The sequence below is a fragment of the Vulpes vulpes genome, chromosome X (assembly GCF_048418805.1).
Source record: "Vulpes vulpes isolate BD-2025 chromosome X, VulVul3, whole genome shotgun sequence".
NCBI lineage: Eukaryota > Metazoa > Chordata > Mammalia > Carnivora > Canidae > Vulpes > Vulpes vulpes.
In genome coordinates, this window is record NC_132796.1 from 91,877,007 (window position 1) to 91,898,447 (window position 21,441).

At 35.4% G+C, this 21,441-nt stretch overlaps 1 protein-coding gene and 1 pseudogene across 13 annotated transcripts in view; one reads left to right on the top strand and one right to left on the bottom strand.

Annotated features, from left to right (window-relative positions):
• Positions 1-863: 863 nt before the first annotated feature.
• The window catches only part of THOC2 (THO complex subunit 2), a 112,791-nt gene continuing 92,213 nt past the window's right edge, over positions 864-21,441 (bottom strand). For 2 of the 13 annotated variants that reach the window (XM_026017883.2, XM_072744081.1), the window contains exons 29-39: positions 21,083-21,261; positions 20,747-20,849; positions 19,652-20,079; positions 19,365-19,423; positions 17,806-17,841; positions 12,875-13,012; positions 12,462-12,531; positions 12,222-12,379; positions 9,844-9,920; positions 9,328-9,373; positions 864-3,724 (exon numbers count right to left, since the gene is read on the bottom strand). In XM_026017883.2, the coding sequence (XP_025873668.1) occupies positions 9,346-9,373; positions 9,844-9,920; positions 12,222-12,379; positions 12,462-12,531; positions 12,875-13,012; positions 17,806-17,841; positions 19,365-19,423; positions 19,652-20,079; positions 20,747-20,849; positions 21,083-21,261 (1,276 nt within the window). In that variant the 3' untranslated portion in view covers positions 864-3,724; positions 9,328-9,345. Of the gene's footprint in view, positions 3,725-9,327; positions 9,374-9,776; positions 9,921-12,221; positions 12,380-12,461; positions 12,532-12,874; positions 13,013-17,805; positions 17,938-19,364; positions 19,424-19,651; positions 20,083-20,746; positions 20,850-21,082; positions 21,262-21,441 lie in introns of those variants that run through there. The other 11 variants (XM_072744080.1, XM_072744076.1, XM_026017882.2 and 8 more) reach the window with 8 other exon arrangements.
• Positions 3,096-5,576, top strand: LOC112934448 (tyrosine-protein kinase Fer pseudogene; annotated as a pseudogene).

Genomic DNA, 21,441 nt, shown 5'->3' on the forward strand with positions numbered 1-21,441 from the left:
TAGCAAAGATACAACCAAAGCTCACCTGTGTTCAACAATTTGGGGGACAAGGAGACAAGATCTTGATGCTAAACAAGTAGCAAACTCTAGTACAAACTCACAATCATGTATTCTTTAAAATGTGAATGCAACATAACTGGAGAGCTCCTCCCTATGTTTCAGACAAATGATTTTGAGGTGAACCCTAGCTATTTTCTCAATGTCAAAATCATTTTAACAACATACAAATTCTTTTTATGTTAGACACATTATGGGTGCTCAAGTCACTGAATGTATCATTCTCCCTAATTATTGTACTTACCAATTTTTGCAAATTAAAATTACCTGAAAGGGGGTATCAAGATTTATATCCCTTTGCCAATTCTCAAATATGCTCACCATTTCTTAATCCTTTATTTTTTTTAAGATTTTATTTATTTATTCATGAGAGAGGCAGAGACATAGGCAGAGGGAGAAGCAGGCTCCCTGCAGGGAGCCCAATGTGGGACTCAATCCCAGAATCATGACCTGAGCCACACACAGAAGCTCAACCACTGAGCCACCCAAAAAGCATCCCTCTCAATCCTTCAAATAAAAAATTATAGCCTTGTCATTCTCTTAAAAAATTTATTTGCATAGGTATCATTGGTTCCAAAGAATTGAAGAGTATATGGATAACTTTAGGTATGTTTTCAGTGCACTGTTTACCGCAGATCTTATTTGCAGGGTGAGCAAATAAGATCTTTTCATATTATTGGATGAGATATCATTTGAAAACACTGTAGACCATGGACTAGGACAGAAATGGAAAAGAAAGGACTAGGAGCCTCAATGAATTATCTTTGATAAATTATTATGAATAAGCAACAATATACACAATGATATACAATCATTTGAGAAAACTATTGTTTATTTAGAAAAAAGGTTACACTGGTAGAATTCAGTTGATAAAAAAATTTTCTTTTAAAAATGTCACTGTGAAACTTTTCCAGATGAAAGTTCAGCAATACAAAGCTCCTGTAGCTGCAGAATTAAAACATAATTAACTTTTTATTCCCCCCCTCATGATTTGTCTAACATAATTACAAGGAAAAATGGCAAGGGACAAGTGAGTGCTGGTACCTTTTTCTTTTTTAAACAGGTTTTAATGTTGTACACATACTATATAAAATGATTTCTAAGCGTTGCATAAGACACTGCTCCCACTTTTAGTGACTAGTATTAAAAACAGGCCAAATAATGAATTAAAACTGAGTTTGAAAATGAGGTAAATTCAAAATGGTTCAATAATTGTTTATTTTCAGTTTCAAACAATAAAAAGGAAGCATTTCATATTGAAAAAAAATAAAACAAAAAACTAAACCCAGGCAATATTTAGTTAACCTAAAGTGAAATTCTGTACACATGTAACCTTATTTGCTTGTTGGGAACTGTATGCAGCACATTGTGCTAAAAATATGGAAAAGTTAACACTTTCAGCCATTTACTGAAAATAAACATGTAGAAACTAAGCAACAAGTTAAATATAGTAATGCACAACTCAACAATTTTAAGTTTTCAGCATAGAGCAATAAAGCAGATAACTGAATAACTTAAGAAGATGCAAATGGGCCCTCTTGATTCATAATTCTTGGCAATCTATTCAGGAAAATAAATTTCTGGTCACAGCTGAACAATTTCATTCCAATCTCACCTGAAAGAAACAAAGTGATTATATTGATAGATAAGGAAGGAAGAGAAAGAAGGAGGGAGAAGAAAGGGAAGGGGGATGGATGGAAAAAAGGGACAGAGAGAGGGAAGTTTCAAAACAAAGGAGAGAGGAAAGGAATGAAGGAGGAGGAAAGAAGAAAGGAAGGAAGAAGGAAGATTTAAGAAACAAAGAAAAATCAATGAATTCTCTCAACAAAGGCTTGAATTAAGTCCCTATTAGAGAAGAATAAAGTATTTGTGTATTTCTCATCACTGCTCACTCTCAGAAACCATTAAAGATAGGTACACTATGAGGAGTTAAAAAAAAAACACTAAATATTTTGTCTGTGAGAGAAGGAGAAGGGAGGGGGAGGGGAGAAAAGATAAATGAAATAGAAACAAGTAAAATATTCCACAGGGGCAAGCAATAGCTTGTCAAAAGTAAACAGAACACATAGCAATGAAAAGGAACCAATTTTACATGATCAACAAAAAAAGAGAAAAATGACATCACATTTTTCACAAGGACATGATTTTAATAGTGACTTATATTAAGATGCAATGTCTGCTAAATTATAAAAATTGCTTTAAAAATATATTGACTTAATTATACTCATTTCCTTTCCTTTATGTACTGACATTTTCAAATACTGCATATTGAAATAAATTCAAAACATGATCATTACAACATGTGGCAAATAACTTCATATCTGCCTAACATTGTTCTCATTCAAATTTTAAACTAATGCTTAAAGCATTAAACTTTATTGACGAAAATACTACATTCACATATTTCATAAAACCAGAGCTAGAAGGACCTTGGAAAGTAATCACACTTGCATGAAATGCTGACAAATAATTTACACATTATTTCTATACAGCATTCTGTTCACACCATGTATAACCTTGACATTACCAATTATAACTGTGGATACACTAATGTTGAACTTACAATTTTAATACTTAAACTCATTGTTCCTGTCCATCGCTGATGAATGGATAAACAAAATGTGGTACACATTCATACAATGGAGTATTATTCAGTTATAAAAAGAAATGAAGTTCTGATATATGCTACAACATGGATGAACCTTGAAAACATGATAAGTGAAAGAAGCCAGACACAAAAGGCCACACATTACATGATTCCATTTTTATGAAATGTCCAAAACAGGGAAATCAATAAAGACAGAAAGTTACATTAGTTATTCCCAGGGGCAGGAAGGGGAGAACTGGGTGTGATTGCTAATAGGTATGGGTTTTCTTTTGGGGGCAATGGAAATGTTCTGGAATTAGTGGTGATGGCTACAACATAGTGTATATACTAAAAACCACTTTAAAATGGCAAATTTTGTTATGTAAATTTTATCTAATTTTTTAAATTGCAAAAAAAAAAGTGTTGTAATAAAGAGTATTATGGTATCAGTATGGCCATAACTAGAGTAAGAAATAGGGGTCTCATTCATGATGATGTCACAGTAGAATTACTGAGCAAGGGAACTTTTGCTGACATTATTTAAGGGCACATTAAAGGATAAAACTGCTATTGCCATTAAAACATGTAAAGATGATCTTTCCCAGGAGCTGAAATTAAAATTTTTACAAGAAGCCAAAATCCTCAAGCAATATAATCATCCTGATATTATCAAACTTACAGGAGTTCGCACACAAATACAGCCTATCTATATCATTAAGGAACTGGGTCCAGGAGGCGATTTCCTCTCCTTTCTGAGAAAGAAGGATGAACTAAAACAGTTATTGAATTTTTCATTAGATGCTGCTTCTGGATGGCGAAATCTCGAGTAAAAATTGTATACACAGGGACCTTGCTGCAAGAAACTGCCTGGAGGTGAAAATAATGTTCTGAAAATCAGTGACTTTGGAATGTCTCGTCAAGAGGATGGTGGTGTGTATTCATCTTCTGACTTAAAGCAGATTCCCATTAAATGGACAGCACCAGAAGCTCTTAATTATGGGAGATACCGTTCTGAGAGTGACGCATGGAGCTTTGGCATCCTCCTCTGGGAGACCTTCAGCTTAGGGGTCTGTCCATACCCTGGAATGACAAATCAGCAAGCACAAGAGCAAGTGGAAAGAAGATACTGGATGTCAGTCTCTCAGCAGTGTCCAGAGCGTATTATCAATACAATGCTGAAGTGTTGGGATTACAAACTTGAAAACCTCCCCGAGTTCAGTGAACTTCAGAAAGAACTGCCATCAAGAAGAAAGTCATATAGTGATGAAACAGTGCCAAACTCAGCCTTCAGGACTCTATCTTCCAGCAGAGTAATATTTTCTTGTCATTAACAATGTGTTTATACCACATTACCTGGAACAATCTCCTGAGATTATTTTTTTTAACTATTTTTAAAAAAAATTATGTGCCACTTTAACGATTGTAAGTAAGAAAGCACAGGCGCTAAATCCAAGAGATAACACAGATCGATCTTTATCACACCTAGGACTGCTGATGTTTCTCACAGGGTTTCTACTTCAGGCTTGGTCCAGAGCTGGCTGTCCTCCATCCTAGACACCTCTACCGGTACTATCAACTGCACTGGTAATACTGTGTTTTCAGAAAGACAAGATTAGGATTATATCTGTAAACATCACTTCCTACCGAATGAATATTAGCTGGACAGGACATCCTGAGGTTTTTTTCTTCCTTCTCCCCAAAACCCCCTGAAGTAGGCCATGCTATATTAGTAAGGTTGCAATTTCCCTAGGTTCACCATACTCTCTCCCCTCCTGGGTATTAGACAACTATGCATGAAATGCCCTCAAAGAGCATGCTCTCACAGCTGAGGCAGCTGGTTTAAATGTTACTTTATAGAGAGTTGTGACAGCAAGAGGCAAGTCTGAAAAGTAGGGTGGTCTGGAGAAAAGAACAACTAGACTGGTGATCAAAGTAGAGAAGAAAGGCAAATATAAATTCAGCCTTTTCATCCAAGGTAATGCCTTTATAAACACACGCGTGCTCTCTCTCTCTCTAATCTTATGATTAAATTCACCAAAAAGGTCTTAAGAAATGTTTCAACAGTACACAGATTCCTCATAAAGGAGCCTTCTTGATGGCAACAGAATTTTTTTAGAGAAACTATAAAACACAGGCCCACAGAATAGATTGTTTTGGGTTAAGTGTCTTCACCTCAAAGGAGGCATCTGAGAATTTGGTTCCCTTCATTTTCACCAGTTTCTGAAACTGTCAGGATTTTGTGATCCTATTTCTCTCTCACACACACAGAGTAGAAAGGCATATATGGATGAAGCTGACAGTTAAAAAGCCAAATGAACATTTATGAGGAAAAGAAGATATAGAAGACAGAGATAGCCATCTTAATTCTACTTTACTCCTTCATTTACTCTTATACTGCTACCTAGGAATTATCAGAGCAAACATACTTCCTGAGATGTTCCACATAGATAAATGTAACACAGAATTAAAACTGAGATTCTGACCTGAATCTTAGCACACCCAGAGGTGCCTCTCAGAATAAAGGCATGTATAGGGATAGTCATACTCAGGGTAAATGTGGCATTGGATTCCTTTTCTAAGTGCTCATGCTGTGCCCCAATAAAAATAGCACAATGCCTAGTGAATATTTGGTCTACCTTACATGGGAAAAAGGAAATAGAAAATTCTTCCTATTGTGTCCTACCAATTTTTTGGTACCTATGAATATCAGTGCAAAGAACACATACTAAAGAGTATAAATGATGGTAATGAAGAGAAAAATAGTTTGTATCTATCATTTCAATCTCCTAACAAAACTTTCAAACACATTTAACAATTCCTACATACAGACCCAAAGGAAAGCATAATAAACCTGCCCTCAAAAAATATGTTGTAGGGCAGCCCAGGTAGCTCAGCGGTTTAGCACTGCCTTCAGCCCAGGGCATGATCCTGGAGACCAGGGATCGAGTCCCACGTCAGGCTCCCTGCATGGAGCCTGCTTCTCCCTCGGCCTGTGTCTCTGTCTTTCTCTCTGTCACTCATGAATAAATAAATAAAGTAAAAATATATATATATTGTAGCACACAAAAAGCAATTTCTTCTTAAACAGGATACTACCAAATGCTATAAAGTGAACCTTCTTTTGAGGGCAAAAAAAAAAGTCAATGCTCTTTTCCTCATCAATAACAAACAGATATACATAATACTTCTGCACAGAGCCCTCCCTGTAGAGTTAACAGAGTATCTGAAACACAGCAGGCAATAAAGAAAACTACCTGGTTGATTAGAAGGAAAGGATGAAGCCACTGCCTTCAACAAGATCACAATCTAAGGAGAGGGATATGCTATATACTCATATATTACATAGGAATCTAGGACTAGGACTCTGTAGGGAAGCTGACATGCCCGCATGTAAGCAATGGGAAACTGAGAAAGAAACAACATTCCCCACTCCAACACATATTACCAGGACCTAGTACTGTGCTTCACCATGGTGACAGATTCCTAAAATAAGCTATCTTTGAGCCCTTAGGAGGTCAGTTTGCAATTACGGAATGAAGAAAAGAGGCTCAGAAAAGGAAATACAAAATCAATTTTTTACAGAGGCTAGTATATAATGGAAACAAATGAAGTGGGTGGGGACTGATTGAGGTAAACTATTTAAAAAAAAAGACCCATTCTCAACATAAGGGGGGTGGACAGCACCCTAGGCCAGCCTAGCTGATTGTTGCCATGCAAAAATCAGGACACAATGTTGCCAGATGGTCCAATTCTTTAGGAGAAACTGAAATTTGGATTTTGTCATATCACTTAAATATTGTGTGAGGCCAGGTATACATAATAAGCCACATTCTGTGAGGGATTGGAATAGGAATGTAGTATACTACAACTACAGATGGACTGGATAGAGCTAAACTATTAATGTCCTTTGAAATCAAGAATCAAAGTCCGAGACTGAGTTTCTCAAAGTCTGGGAGCAAGTCTCAGCACAACATCTGGTTCTCAAAAGTTAGCTAAACTTGACACTCATGAACTGAGGACCACGCATATCAAACTAAAATTGAGAAGCTAAAATAACCTGGTTCTGAGAGAAAAATTTTAATACACAGGAGTTTTTTAGATATTAAACTAGGGGGAAAAGTTAAAGGCAAAGCAGCCAGTACTGTTCAAGAGACTAAATCAAGGAGAGATAAGATGAATTTGGACAAAAACACTAGCAATAACAAGTAATAGAAGATACATAGAACAAGAAGAAAGGATTTTACAACTAAAAATCACAAGATAGGAAAAGACAACAGAAGACTTTGGAAGGAATTTAATCTGGGTCATATTTATATATTGTATTTTCTTACCTCTAATGTGATCATTTTAATTTTCCTGAAATCAGGGCAACATTTGCAAATCAGTGTCATTTCTCTATCCACTCTGCTCAAAAAATAGTTCTAGAAACCAACAATGATTCTTACAATCAGTAACTTGTTTGAATCATGGAAATGTGACATTATGTAGCAGCTCTCTTTTCTGCAGAATGTAAAATTAATTAAAAAAAAAAAAAAAAAAAAAAGGAGGGCATCCGGGTGGCTCAGTGGTTTAGTGCCACCTTCAGCCCAGAGTGTGATCCTGGGGACCCGGGATCGAGTCCCATGTCAGACTCCCTCCATGGAGCCTGCTTCTCCCCTGCTTTTCTGTCTTTCTCTGTCTCTCGTGAATAAATAAATAAAATCTTTAAAATAAAAAAAAAAAGGAGCAGGGAGCAGCAGATTTGAAGTAGCTTAAAGGCAAATGGTGCCAATCAGAAATAATGAGACTTATAATAAAGGAAAAGGAAGAACAACAGAAAGACTTGACCAATCCTAGAATATATCCAAATAAGAGGCAGCCAGAATAGCATGAAGGAAAAATCAACCAGAGCCTCACAAAATTAAGAGTCTACCCAAGGGGAAAGTACAGGACATGGCTGTCAAGAAGAAATTGAATAGAATGAACATCATGACAGATGTATCTTAAAAGGATATCTGAATTGGTAAGGTTTGCTACAAGACCACCAACCTAACATCTTTTCATGCCAAACCAGTCTTTTCATGCCTTTGGTTCTGAACATTTATAGAAAGAGGTAGAGTACAAATCCATGGCCCATATGAATAAGAACTCAAATCTATAGTAAAACCTTCACATACCAAAGAATAATATTTATGTACTGAGTAAAGAGATTATACAAAAATCACAGTGAATGAAAGTGGTCAGTCACAATGACTGGCCCATTTGTAATGAATATATAAGTGGTAGGTTTTTTTTGTTTTCTTTAATAAGGAGACCATGCAAAAGTAAGAAGTAAAAAAGCAAAATGCCAAAATAAAAAAGTTAAAAATAAAAAAAAAAATGACTAAAGAGTTTATAGTTCACTAGGGAAGACAGACAGTTGTTGGGGCAAGAAATGAATAGAACTGAGGAATGGGCAATCTTTCTCAAGGTTTTAAAGATAATCTACTGAATTCTAAATGCTCTCACCTAACTCTCATTTACCCTATTCTATCACTTAGATAACAAGCAGAGAATAAAAAAGCTGAAAAGGCACACACTACTTGTCAGGATATTAGCCATCGGGCAAACTCCAGTCCCTGTCCTGCAGCCAAAATATATTCAACAAATTACATACCCTAAAATTCATACCCCTATATAGATGGGGCTCTCATACATTTCTGACTCTTAATTTAAACTGTGAACAGCCTTGGTTATCTCTCTGGTTTCATAAAAGCACCAGCAAATAATATTGGGGGAGGGTATAGATAGCAAGTATACTTGATATCATTAAGAAATGACAGCTAATATGGAAGAAAATGGGCTACAAAAGAGTTGACAACTTCAAATACGGCCATCTCAAACCATTAAATGTAGAGGGCAAATCATCCTACATATTTCACTAATTCTAAGGCATCACAAATAAGAGCTATTCAGATGATGACCTGAGTGCTCAAAAAAAAAAAAACTATTTTAAGTTCTGAATACTCTCTTCACTAAGAGTGAACTACTGTACACATACAATTTATTTAAGATGGTTAAACACTTTTTAAGTCTCATACAAGGCATTATTACCTTGAAAATGAAATTGCATATTTTAAATTCCAGAACTAAAAGCAGACCACATTTTCTGGCCTTGCAAAACATGTGCTGTGGCAGCAAATGAGGCATAAAAACTTAGAACAAAAATTTCTGTGTAACACGTCTGCATGAAAAGGCAAAAAGAACAGACAACACTAAAGGGCACAAAAACCTATTCTGTGAATTCCGGCTCTGTCAGCTAATATCTCTGCTAGCCTCTTCAACTTAACCTCTCAGAATCTCAGTTTCTTCACCTATAAAAGTGCAGATACCAGAACCACCTACAAGGCTACAGGTATTTTTAAAAAGGTGATTAATTATCCAGAGAAGATGGGAATGAGTGGTGAAAAGAAAGCCAGATGTTTTTAAATACATCTTGGTGCTTAAAAAAAAACAAAACCTTGTGGCTAATCAGCAAGCTTAAGATGAAAGCAGCTTGAAAATAACCATGAATCTTGTTTTGCATCTGTACCCAAAGACCTGGTCATTAGAGTTAGGTGCAAAATTCAAGTTGTATCTTGCAAAATGTATCTAGTTTCTTCAACATTATCATACCTCATTTCATATTTCTATATTTAAATGAAAGGAGGTGAGAAAACACTCACCTTGATTGAAAGTCTTCATTATCTGTGCTTGTCCGAGGACTTATGAGTAGATGACAAATTAAGGGAAAACAACTTTGGAAAAAAAAAAAAAGGAATGGTGTCTCAACTTTTAGTGCAGTTCTTCAGCTTGCAGGCCTAATTGGCTCTGATGAGCCTGGTAACCTCAACTTCTACCAGCTCTGCTCATCTGCTGCATCATCTTGCCCTTCTATTCCCCATATCCCCACCCCAAAGAACTCTGTTCCCTTTCTTCCTCTCAGTGGTAATACAGCCAGCGAGAATCTAAATCCTTTGATGGCATAAAACAACCTCAGGCACCACAGAAGTTAAAAATATATATATATATACATACATATATATACACATCAAGTCTCCCACTTCTGCATTTCATACAATTAAGAGTTAACTGAAGAGACTATTTCAGACCACGTACTACAAGGGTACAATTCTAAACATGACCAGTATCAAAGCTTTCCATTACACTGATTAAAAACTCCAATAAGATGAAAAGGATATTGTTTCTTCTCTTCCTTTCCTCCTGAACTGTCCCGTTTCTCTTTTTTTTCTATCTTTTCTTTATCATGCCTGGACTCCTATAAGGAATGGTGGAATTAGTTTGGGAAGGGAAAACCAAATATAAAAATCAGCTCAAAATCCCTTTTTATCACCCATCAGTCATACATTTTTCTTCAACAACATATTTAATGATGCCAAAAGCACAAGCAACAAAGGAAAAAATGTGGACTTCATCAAAAACAAAACTTTCATGCATCAAAGAACACTAGCAAGAGAATGAAAATACAATGTACAAAATGGGGGGAAATATTTGCAAATCATACATCTCATATAGATCTAGTATCTAGGCTATATAAAGAAGTCTTACAACGGAGCAACAAAAAGACAAACAATCCAATTTAAAAATGGTCACAGCATCTGAAGAGATTTCTCCAAAGAAGGTATACGAATGGTCAACAAACACATAAAAAGATGCTCAACATCATTACATTAGTCATTAAGGAAATGCGAAATCAAAACCACAATGAGATACCACTTCATACCAACTAGGATGGCTATAATAAAAAAAATTTTTTAATTAAAATAAAAAAAAATAAAACAGAAAAGAACTGTCGGCAATGATGTAGAGAAGTTGGCACCCTCATACATTGCTGGTAAAACATAAGCTGTCCAGCCACTGTGGAAAACGGTCTGTCAGTTCCTCAAAAAGTTAAACATAGCATTACCATATATAACCCAGAAATTCCACTCCTGGGTATACGCACAAAAGAACTAAAAACAGGTCTTCAAACAAACACTTCAGAGCAGCACACAAACATTCATAGCAACACCATTCACAATAGCCAAAGGGAAACAACAAAAAAGTCCATCAATTAACAAATGGATGAACAAATGTGGTACATTCGTACAATGGAATATTATTCAGCCATAAAAAGAAATGGAAGTAGTGATACATGCTACAGCATAGAAGAATCTCAAAAATGTTATGCTAAGTGAAAGAAGTCAGACACAAAAGGCCACATTATTATACGATTCCATTTATATAAAATATCCCAAACTGGTAAACCCATAGAGACAGAAAGCAGATTAGTAGTTGATGGGGGATAAAAGGGGAGGGAAATGGGGAATGACTGCTTAATGGGTATGGGGTTTCTCTCTGGGATGATGAAAATGTTCTGGAACTAGATAGACATGATGATCATACAACATTGTAAATATACTAAATGCCACTGAACTGTACATTTTAAAATGGTTATTTTTATGTTATGTGAATTTTACCTCAATTAAAGAAAAACACTTTTAAATATAGGAGCAGCATCACTTTTAAAACATATAGAATTTTTTTTTTTTTTAGTAGCTTTCACACCCAGCATGGAGCCCAACTCAGGGCTTGAACTCATGGCCCTGAGATCAAGACCTGAGCTGACGGCAACCCCCGTGGCCCAGTGGTTTGGCACCCGCCTTTGGCCCAGGGCATGATCCTGGAGACCCGGGATCAAGTCCCACGTCGGGCTCCCTGCATGGAGCCTGCTTCTCCCTCTGCCTGTGTCTCTGCCTGTGTGTGTGTGTGTGTGTGTGTGTGTGTGTGTGTGTGTGTGTGTGTGTGTGTGTGTGCCTGCCTCTCATGAATAAATAGATAAAATCTTAAAAAAAAAAAAAAAAAACCTGAGCTGAGACCAAGAGTTGGCCAGCCACTTAACTGAGCCACCAAGGTGCCCCAAAGCACAGAGAAATTTTAAAACAATCACCTTGCAATTTTTGAAAAATGCGTTTAAGAACTATGACTATATGTACCATAATAATGCTTTTGAAACACTTTATACCTTAGTAATGACTTGCCTACTTTATGGCAGATGCATGAAATGTATTGTGAGTATCATCCATGAGTAAGAGAATACACACTATACTTAGTTTGAAAATCAAATACAAAGTTGCAAACACATAAGTTTATTATGAGAAATGTTATAAAAATGTTTTTTATAAATCACAATTAATAAGGACTTTATGACAATGTAATGATCAGGGAGAAAAAATACACATGACCATATTTTAATCTCACGAACGTAAAGAAACCAAAAAACACTGTCGGCGAGAGGAAATAAAAGAAAACAAAAAGAGAAAAACTCAATGAATACAAGTAGGTGGGCGTGAAATGGAGACAAAAGAAATTTCAAAGGTAAACTAATTCTACTCTCCCAGTAAGTTGGGACCCAACTGGCTGGAATTCCCCCAGATAACCTGCCCTCCCCAACTGCCTCCTCTTCCCACCCTCAAATAATTAACCAAAGACTATCTGATTACCAAAAAACTCAATATTTGCTAAATAGTTAATTTTTTTTTAAGAAAAGGCCTTTTGTTCCTTTGTTTCCCTAATTTACCTTTTTGCCACCGGAGGAGATTTTATCCATCTTTTCAGATTTAAACGAATCACCACCTTTTTCTTTGCCTGAAGATTTTGACTTATTTTTTTCCTTGTCTTTCTCATTTGGATAAGGAGACTCACACGGACTTTCACTTTTGTGTTTTGAAACCCCCACTAAAAGCATAAAAGAGAATCATGAAAGCCTTTTCCAATTCAGTTTGATGACTGCTGCGAAAGTATTAATAAATCCACCTACTTGTTCCGTTTTCCTCTTTTCGCCTCTTGGCTAAGTCCGGCGGCACTTCACGGTCATTGTTTGAATGATCCTAGAACCAAGAATTGTGAACTACATTGATCAAGAGTTTATGTTATTTTTTTAATTACTTTTATATAAGGGCACAGCTAACTAGCACTGGAGAATATTGGCAGTGGTTTTACATACTTGGTAAAATGATATGAAAGACAAGCAGAGCTGGTAGAGGTTATTAGGCTGAAGATCCTTATTACTGTAGAAGATTCAATTCAAACACACTTTAGGGTGAAAATACCAGTTAAAATATTTAATAACAGCCTGACATGCAACAAGCTAGTACTTTAAAAAAAAAGGCAACAAACACACTACCATACGATACAATGACTTTCCAAACTATTTTTCAAAAAGTTACAAACCCTTTTCCGTTCTTTCCTGTCCTTTTCATCTTTTTTCTCTCTTTCTCTGGATCTTTCCCTTGACTTGTCCAAATCTTTCTTGTCCATTTCTCTCTCCTTACTCTTGGACAGTGGTGGAGGAGTATGATTAATGTAGAGCTGTTAAATTAAGGCAATATTACTAAAGATTATTAGTTTTCCAGTATCAGCATCATCTGCTTGATTGTTTATTTAATGAAAGACAATTGGTAGTTAGACCCAAAGTCAAAACTGGTCTGCTGTCTGGATTACAAGAGGTGAAATAAAAGAGCAAGGCACAAATTATGCAGACTTCCATTCTTGGCCTTACAAAAATTTTCATTTAAACTCAATTGGTTCATTCCTGTCTTAACTGAGACTCATTACTAAATCTATAAGCTACAGTTCCCTTTATAGCTCTATTGTGAAGATCTATAATCACCACTACAGGAGTCCATATGTGAAAAATAATGACTGGACTTTCTCTAAAAAACAATCTCTACAGAATCACAAAATTTTAAATGGTTTTACCATCCACTTACAAGGCATTTGATGACAGCAAAAAGTACAAAATAAAACCTAGCCATGACTTTACTACTACTAAGTCTTTTTTTGCCTCAGCATAATGCATATGTTATCTAAACTTATTTTTATAAATATAAAGGCTGCATATTCTCTACTTCTGAAAGCACTACAATTTCTACCAAATAATCACAACTGACTGTGAAATTTGTCTTACTGGTTCTAAATAGCTCAGAAAACCATCTGGTCAGCTGAGGATGATAAAACAACTCAAAGACTGAAAAATGATGAACTGATGTCTGCCTATTGTTTCTCCAGCAAAAGGCTCACAGGCAATAAACAGCCAAAGATGAAGGATGTGCTACCTAAATAATTAAGAAATAACCTTAGTAACTTATACAAGTTGTAAATATGGAAATCTAGTATAAAAGAAAACATTAAGTAAGTAATCAGATACCTATCCTTACAGCATTTATAACTGTGCTACAAGCTTATGTTCAATTTAAGACAAGAATTAGGCGAAATATGAAATATAACTCATTACATAACTACACAATCCTAGATATACCTTAGGAATGAAAAGAATAGTGAGTCAAAAGTCAAATAGTTTTACGTGAGGAAATCCTTTGGTATTCAAAGGAATACACCAAAAAAAGACCATCAGTCTGAAAATTAAAGAAACACTTATTTTTTAACACCACCAAATATTTTCGATTCAGTTGGCTCAGAAATACTGCCATAGCAATGCAGAAGTAGATTCTTTAAAATGTCAATGATTAAAAGTTGATCATCAACTGAAATAGACAAAATGTTTATTAATAACAAAGAGCAAGAGAATAAGAAACAGTCATAAAAGTGCTAGTCCAAATGGTACTCTTGCTGGGTTAATGCCCTATTCGACACTTTTCTAATTACGAGGTTTCTTCATATCTTAAGTTAATATTACTTATGAAACTGTTAAGACAAAAGAAATAATATATTCCAGCAATACTCAAAGAAGATTCCTCTAAGGGAAGTATTGCTTAATTCTCCTGATAAAAAGAAAAAAAGGGGGAGTTGTGATTACAGATAAGTATACAAAGTACACAGATAAGTGTGTGTGTGTGTGCGCACACGCGCGCGCACACACACACACACACACACACACACACACCTCTTCCACAAGAATGAGGTTTTTAATTGTGCCTAACTTAAATTCTGTATTGCAAGGAACTGAGAAACCTATATATTCTTAATTTAGAAATATACCTAATTCTATTCCTTCTTCGTACCCTTCTAAGAATAGTTCTGATCACAATACTCTTTTCCACAGTAACATGTAGTCTCTCACTGCCTACAGAATAAAATGCATAATCCTTGGCTTAGGTTATGTCCAATCTCTTCACAATCTTTGCACAATTATATCATACTGTGAAGTGACCCAATGCACTCTATGCTGTGGCTACCACTGGCTCCCTAACACCCTGTCCTTCCCAGCAGTTGTCTTCACCATAATGGTTGCTCACTTTTATCTTAACCTCTTAAAATCTTACTAGCCTTCAAAGACAGCTCAAAAGCCATCATCACTTCAATCGTCCCTCAACTCTGCAACTCGCTTTCAACTCACTTTCTGGTGAACTCGTTATTTATTATTTTATATTAACCTTTTTTTGTGACAGGTATTCCTTATTAATTTCAAATCATTTATTATTGTCCATAGCATAGTTTCCAGTCTGGTATGGAAACTAATGTGTCTTTTCTATTTTTACACATATCCTAGTGCCCGGTACACACCAAGTACTCAACACATGTTTGCCAAACAAAAGGAATGATTTGATAAATTGATCTGCATATAGTATTGATGGATTTTGCTTTTGATTTGCTTTTATTCTTGACATTGGGATCAACAGGTCCAAAAAACAATACAACTGGTTTTCAAAATCTGTTAACACTGCTACACTGACTTTTTTAAGGCTACCATGTATAAAGATGGCCTCAGTTGCAGGCTTCCATTTGATTATAAATCCTTGTTTTAAGATGATTAACAGAATTAAAACCTGTTTTGAGGAGTCACTGCTGCCCTCCTCAATTACAGAGAAGCTTGGGTAAAGGAAAATGCTTTTCACACTTTCTTCATCAAATGTAGCTGCTAAGACTGCTAGGTGAAAACACAAGTGACCAAACTGGAAATATGCCAATTGGAAATTGGGAGTGGAAGGTAAACACACAAAAAGATTTGGATATTTTAAGCTAGATTTTTCTCCCTTTAATCCCACTTGAAAAGCCAAATCCATGTATTACTTTTACCATGGATTAGAAAGGGAAAAAGTAATTTAATAAAAAAAGAGGATCTCAGGGGAAAAGCATAACTAAAAATTTAAAGCATAGAAACAATTTTGCATGTACAAGTGACAAGATAACATGAAAAAAATAGACACACATCATTAGAATCCTCTAAAAAATAAAAGCTATCCCAGAAACAATGAGTTGATATAGATTGTCAATTTTAGAGATCAAAGTCAGGTAACGTTTTTTTCCCTAAAACTTTCATATGCTATTGAACTTTCCTAGACATATAAAATTGCAGACCAGTAATCTTTGGATGCTTTACCAAAGTCCAAAGGCATTAAGGTTCATTTCAAATAGTTATTGAATACCTAATCATATCCCCAAGTTATCATACTAAGCACTAAGGCCCTGAAAAGTGGTATGAGTCACACGATTTTGACAGTACATTTAGATGCCATTTTCAAATTTTTCTGGTTGAACGTGGAATAAACCTATTGAATTTTTAATGCCCAGAAAATCACTATTTTTTTAAAGGGGGCTAGGGAGACTAACTTGAAGCACTATAATTTTAAAAACAAGGCAAACACACTAAAGAAGTTAGGAACCCCTTTTGACTACTGTTGAAATAGGTGCTAAGAATCAAGGGACCATACTTTTTTTTGCAATTTTTTTTTCATTGTGGTAAGAATACTTGAGGAACCTTAATTTTAGTATAAGTTTTGGTACTAACAAGTTATATGCCACTGGGAAAAAAATCAAGAACTTTTTCAATCTCTTATTTGTCAAAAAGAGACTACCCTCCTGTCCTATCTACCTTACAGCACTGTTATGGGCATGAAATGAGATAACATGTGTATCTCACCTGTTTTTTGTTTTCAAAAGGCTTTCACAAATGTAAGGAACCATAATTTTCATCACGGATGAGAAATTCCAGTTAACTATAACAGCAGGTTTCAAACTGCTTCAAAGTATATTTCAGGAAATAAATACTTACAAGGTAACATTGTTAACCCATGAATTTAAAATAGCCCACACAAACTACTGATGGTTAAGACTGACATACACAATCCCAAACTGGCTATGAAAACCAACTGTATTGCAATACATACTTCATTTAGCCAATAAAGAGTTTTACCTTAAAAGAAAGCATTCACACAGTACAGCTAATACTCTTGATTAATACAGTATACTCTAAAAACAATGCTACAATTTCAGGACAAAGGCACATTGGCTAACCTAAACTATTAAATTAGTGCTTATTTGCCCAATATCCACAGACATTTCATTATAAAGCTATAAACCTAAAAGCAGTTAGTAATGTCAACTGGCTTTGTTTCAAAATTTCATTTTGTATTGGTCCACCAGGAAGAGATAATACTTAGCAGATATAAGAGGAGGCAAAGTTGAAAATCAAAGTGAAAGAGGGTACAAATTTTATAATAAGTAGACAAAATAACATGAACAATGGACAATTCAACTACAATAATGAAATGAACTCTGTAATAAGATACACAAAAATTGCACATTATTTTTAGTAGAAGAATACTCAAGAAAGCAGAGTAATAGGCAAGAATCAATACTGACATGCAAACATGACCATCCAGTTGAGTATTCCCCTCCAAGAGAATGATCAGTTGACATTAACCATACTTCTTGATATTATGCTACAACTACCAAATAGGTAGCTCAGCAGAGACAACAGAAAGTTTTAGGGATTGAGATGGGCTCAGTTTTTAGAATAGTTACGTGAATGCATCAAATTTATTTTCTGGTCTTTGGGGTTGTCTAAAAAAGTCCGAAAATAACCTGACGGATTTGTTTTGAGAAATTGAGCAAGCCTACTCCCCAAAATAAATCAATAACCTCTTGCCCAAACCTTAAACTTATTTCCAGATTTTGAAGCATAAAAGGATAATGCACAACACAGCAAGCAGAGAGAGATTATAGAAATGTTGCCACATTACACGCATTTCATAACAAGCTCATTAAAAGGGACCGTTGTCATCCACTGTTTCAGTTTGTGACACGTATTTTTAAAGGTTATTCACTAGCTTACTGAATTTACTAGGGTGAAGGTATCTACTAAATAAATGAAGAATTTTTTTCTGTTTTACTTAGGCATGATGATTTTAAAAGACTCAAACCTTTGCTGAAGACTCCTTGAGTTCGATGAGACTGTCCTGTAGAAAATGAATGGAGATGACAGGTGAGCTGGCATAGTTCTCAGAACCCAGAGGAACTTTGGGAAGTATGGCTGTAACCTGGAAATAAACCAGCTACTTCTTGTGAGGATAAATCTTGTGATGTCAATTATTATATGAATATCAACAATAAAAAAAAAAAAAAGCAAAACCATGTAATGGAATTGTAATGTTAAAAAAAAAACTAAATCATATGTACTCAATGTAACAAATAATCTTTCTCTGCTCATAATTTAAAAATAAATTTCAATGCCACATTTTTCATAACACTGTACTTAATGTTAAGAAGCTTAAGAAAGCAAAACATTTCTTTCCCTCCACAAAAAGGTTAAAACAGTGGAGGTCACTGTGGAAGAAGATTATCTTACATTTTCACAGTTTTTCTTTAATTGGGAGGTTTCTTTTTTTTTTTAATTGGGAGGTTTCAAATCTTACTTTACTTATGACTCTACCATAAATATACACATTTTTAATCCTAGCCAAAAAAACTCAGTGGCATTATATTAACAAGAAAACAAAATGTATGTATTCTCTAAAAGAGTAGTCACTTTTTTGCAAAGTGCCTCTGATGGTGAATCTTATGCCTCCCACAAAAATAAGCACTTAAAAAAAAAGTAAGAAAGAAAAAGAAATAAATTACGGTATTCCACCACAGTGCTCTTTATGAGGAATTAGTTAACTTACAGTTTTAAAAGTTCAACGTACTGCAAATTCAAAGATTCCATGAAATTAGATGACTTTAGAATTAAAATTAAATATGGAGCAAGGAATGGCTACCCTGAGTCTTCAAGAAGGCTACACCCACGATTTTGTGCTGCAGTTGAATGCCTGGGGTTTCTCTTTGCTGGGTGGTAGGATTGGATGCCACATCTGCTTTTATCGTAACGCAAGGTTCAACTTGTTGGGAACCCAATGGGTATAAACAAACCTCCAAGGGAAGATACAACAGAAGCTGCATGCTCACTGAATATACACAACTACAGGAGAACTGATCACCAAGGAGACTTTAAAATGGAACTCCTTTCAAGATTCCTTCTTAGAAGGCACACATCGGTATGATGCTCATCAAGAAGCTTGATGAATTCAGAGGTATCTTGTTTATCCTGTATCATCCAGGAAGTCTTCAGTGCTATATATTCTTCAATATTTATGCTGAAAAATAGGCTTCATTCTGCTGAAAAGATTCATTTGCTTGTAGCTACCATTGCACTCCAAAAAAGACTGCTTAAAGCAGTGAGGCACTTCTGGGTAAAATTTCTCTTGCACTTTGAAACACTACAAAATTAGTGCTAGGTCCTTGAAGTTTTAATATTTTTATAATAAAAATACTCAATAGGAAAAAAATATCAGTCCACCAATATGTAAAAAATTCATTTTCTAATGCAATATAAAACCTCCAGTGGCTCCAGTGAATACTTGGCACAAGACTTGAAGGAAGTCAGGACACGTATTCCAACCAGGTGAGCCTAACATGGACGCTGCCTTCCTCAGGCTATACTAACCTTTACTGTTGAGGAATGTGATGGAGAAGGGTGGGTATCAATTTTGCGGCGTTTTTGTTCTGTTGGTACAAAAAGAAATGGTCACCATAAGATAGATTTCTACTTTTTCCAAACACTTTAAAAAAAACATCACTTTTAAGGCCATCAAGTATTAGCAGCAGTCCCCCGCCCTCCGCCACTGCCCAATGAAGTCCCGAGATAACTTGCCAAAACAAGGAGACAAGAACCAATTATATATTAACAAGAGCCAAAAGTAAACAAATACAAATAAAGAAAGGCAAACTTGCCCCTTTCAGGCTCTGCAACATCTGATCGGGGAACAGGAGACTTCAAGGACCCAGAAACTGGTGTTTTTTCTCCTCCTTTAACATTTTCCTTTGATTTCATTTCCTTTGCTATATCTCTTTCTCTGGATGGCTCCTTCTCTCTTTCCTTTTCTTGAGTCGATTTTGATTCTACGTTGGGGACAGTGGTTTTGAATTTCTCATCTTTAGCTTTTTCTTCCTTCTTGAATTTTTCTTTCTCTTTGTCAGACTTGGGTGTTCTTTCCTTCGTCTCTCTTGCTTTTTCATCTTTATTTGGCCGCTCTTCCTTCGGTTTTTCTTTACCATCTTTACCAAGTACCCTGGCCTCTGGAGTAGTAGCTGGAGTCTTTTCTTTTTTCTCTTTTTCTTTCTCTTTCCCTTTTTCTTTGTCATTTTCTTTAACAGCTTTGCTGCTTAAGAATAAAAACATGAAATTTTAAGACAAAGTCATAAAACATTCCATATTATAAACCATAAAGGGTTTCTGACTTCAAAAATACTAGAACTAAGAGTACTCCTTTGAAAACTCAAGGACCTCAAGACAAGTAAATAGGAAGTACTTCTTTATTCAGTAAATAATGAATGACCAGATTCATGAACACCAGATTAAAAAAGAATGATTAAAGTGACATCAGGCCCTTTTTATGTGTATGCTCATAATCTCTGAGGATTACAAGGTAACAACCAAAAATTATCCCATAAGCCAACCAAGGGTGCTAATATCAGGAACTGGATTACTTGGCTGGATGGATCACTGGTCTAAATCAGGGTAGGCTTCTATTATGTTCATTATCCTTACCTAGAATGTCCACAGCAAGCACTAAATCCTAAAATGTTTTTCTAACTTCACCACCTACCTTCACCTGCATAACTCAGCAGGGAAACAAAGTTGGTCTCAGCATTATACAAAACATAATGAGGACGGTTAAGCACATTATCAAATTAGGGATACGTATAAAATTCCAAGGTCCAACATAAATGACTTTCATAGTCTTTACCACCCTCTCATTCATGTCCAATGAGGTTAAAATATAATATAAGAATTCAGAATCCTGACATACAGCACAATGTTCCTACCTGTTAGAGCTACTGTTTCCATTGCTTGAATTCCCTTTCGGTGCGGCACTAGAAGCTTTATTAACAGCTTTCACACCACACTGAGATCTCTCCCTTGATTTATCTGAAATAAAGGTAAGGTTTTATTTGACAAGCCCCTAACTGTAAATAAACTACAATTTCACAGCAAAATGATCAGAAATTAAATAGAAAGGGCTAATTATTTAATAGTTAAATATTCCTACCTAAGATAGAAACTATAATATCAAGCCAACATTTTTACTTGTCATGTGATATAAAAGATCTAAATTGGTGGAAACAAAACTATTACTTATAAATTTCTAGAAATAAGCATACCAGTCTCCTCAGTACTGCTTTCATCCGATTTAGATGCACTTCCTATCGACGATGAAGAAGGCCCACCACCAGGCCCATTTTGTACACTGGCAACTGCATTCCTCGGAGGGGGATCTTTGTGATGAAACTCATTTTCAGGTATCATGTATGACTTTCTACTTTTCAACTGCCCAGAGTAGCTGAAAGTCGCACAAAGTGTTTAAATATACAAATACAAATCAAAAGCACAAACATGGAGCTTAAAAGAATAAAATTGGCAAGTTATTCACTTTGCTACTTGGTTTCAGAGAATAAAAAATATTAATTTTCAATAAGTTCCTGAAGGTCTTTATAGAGAGCCCCAGATGCTTTCTTTTTTT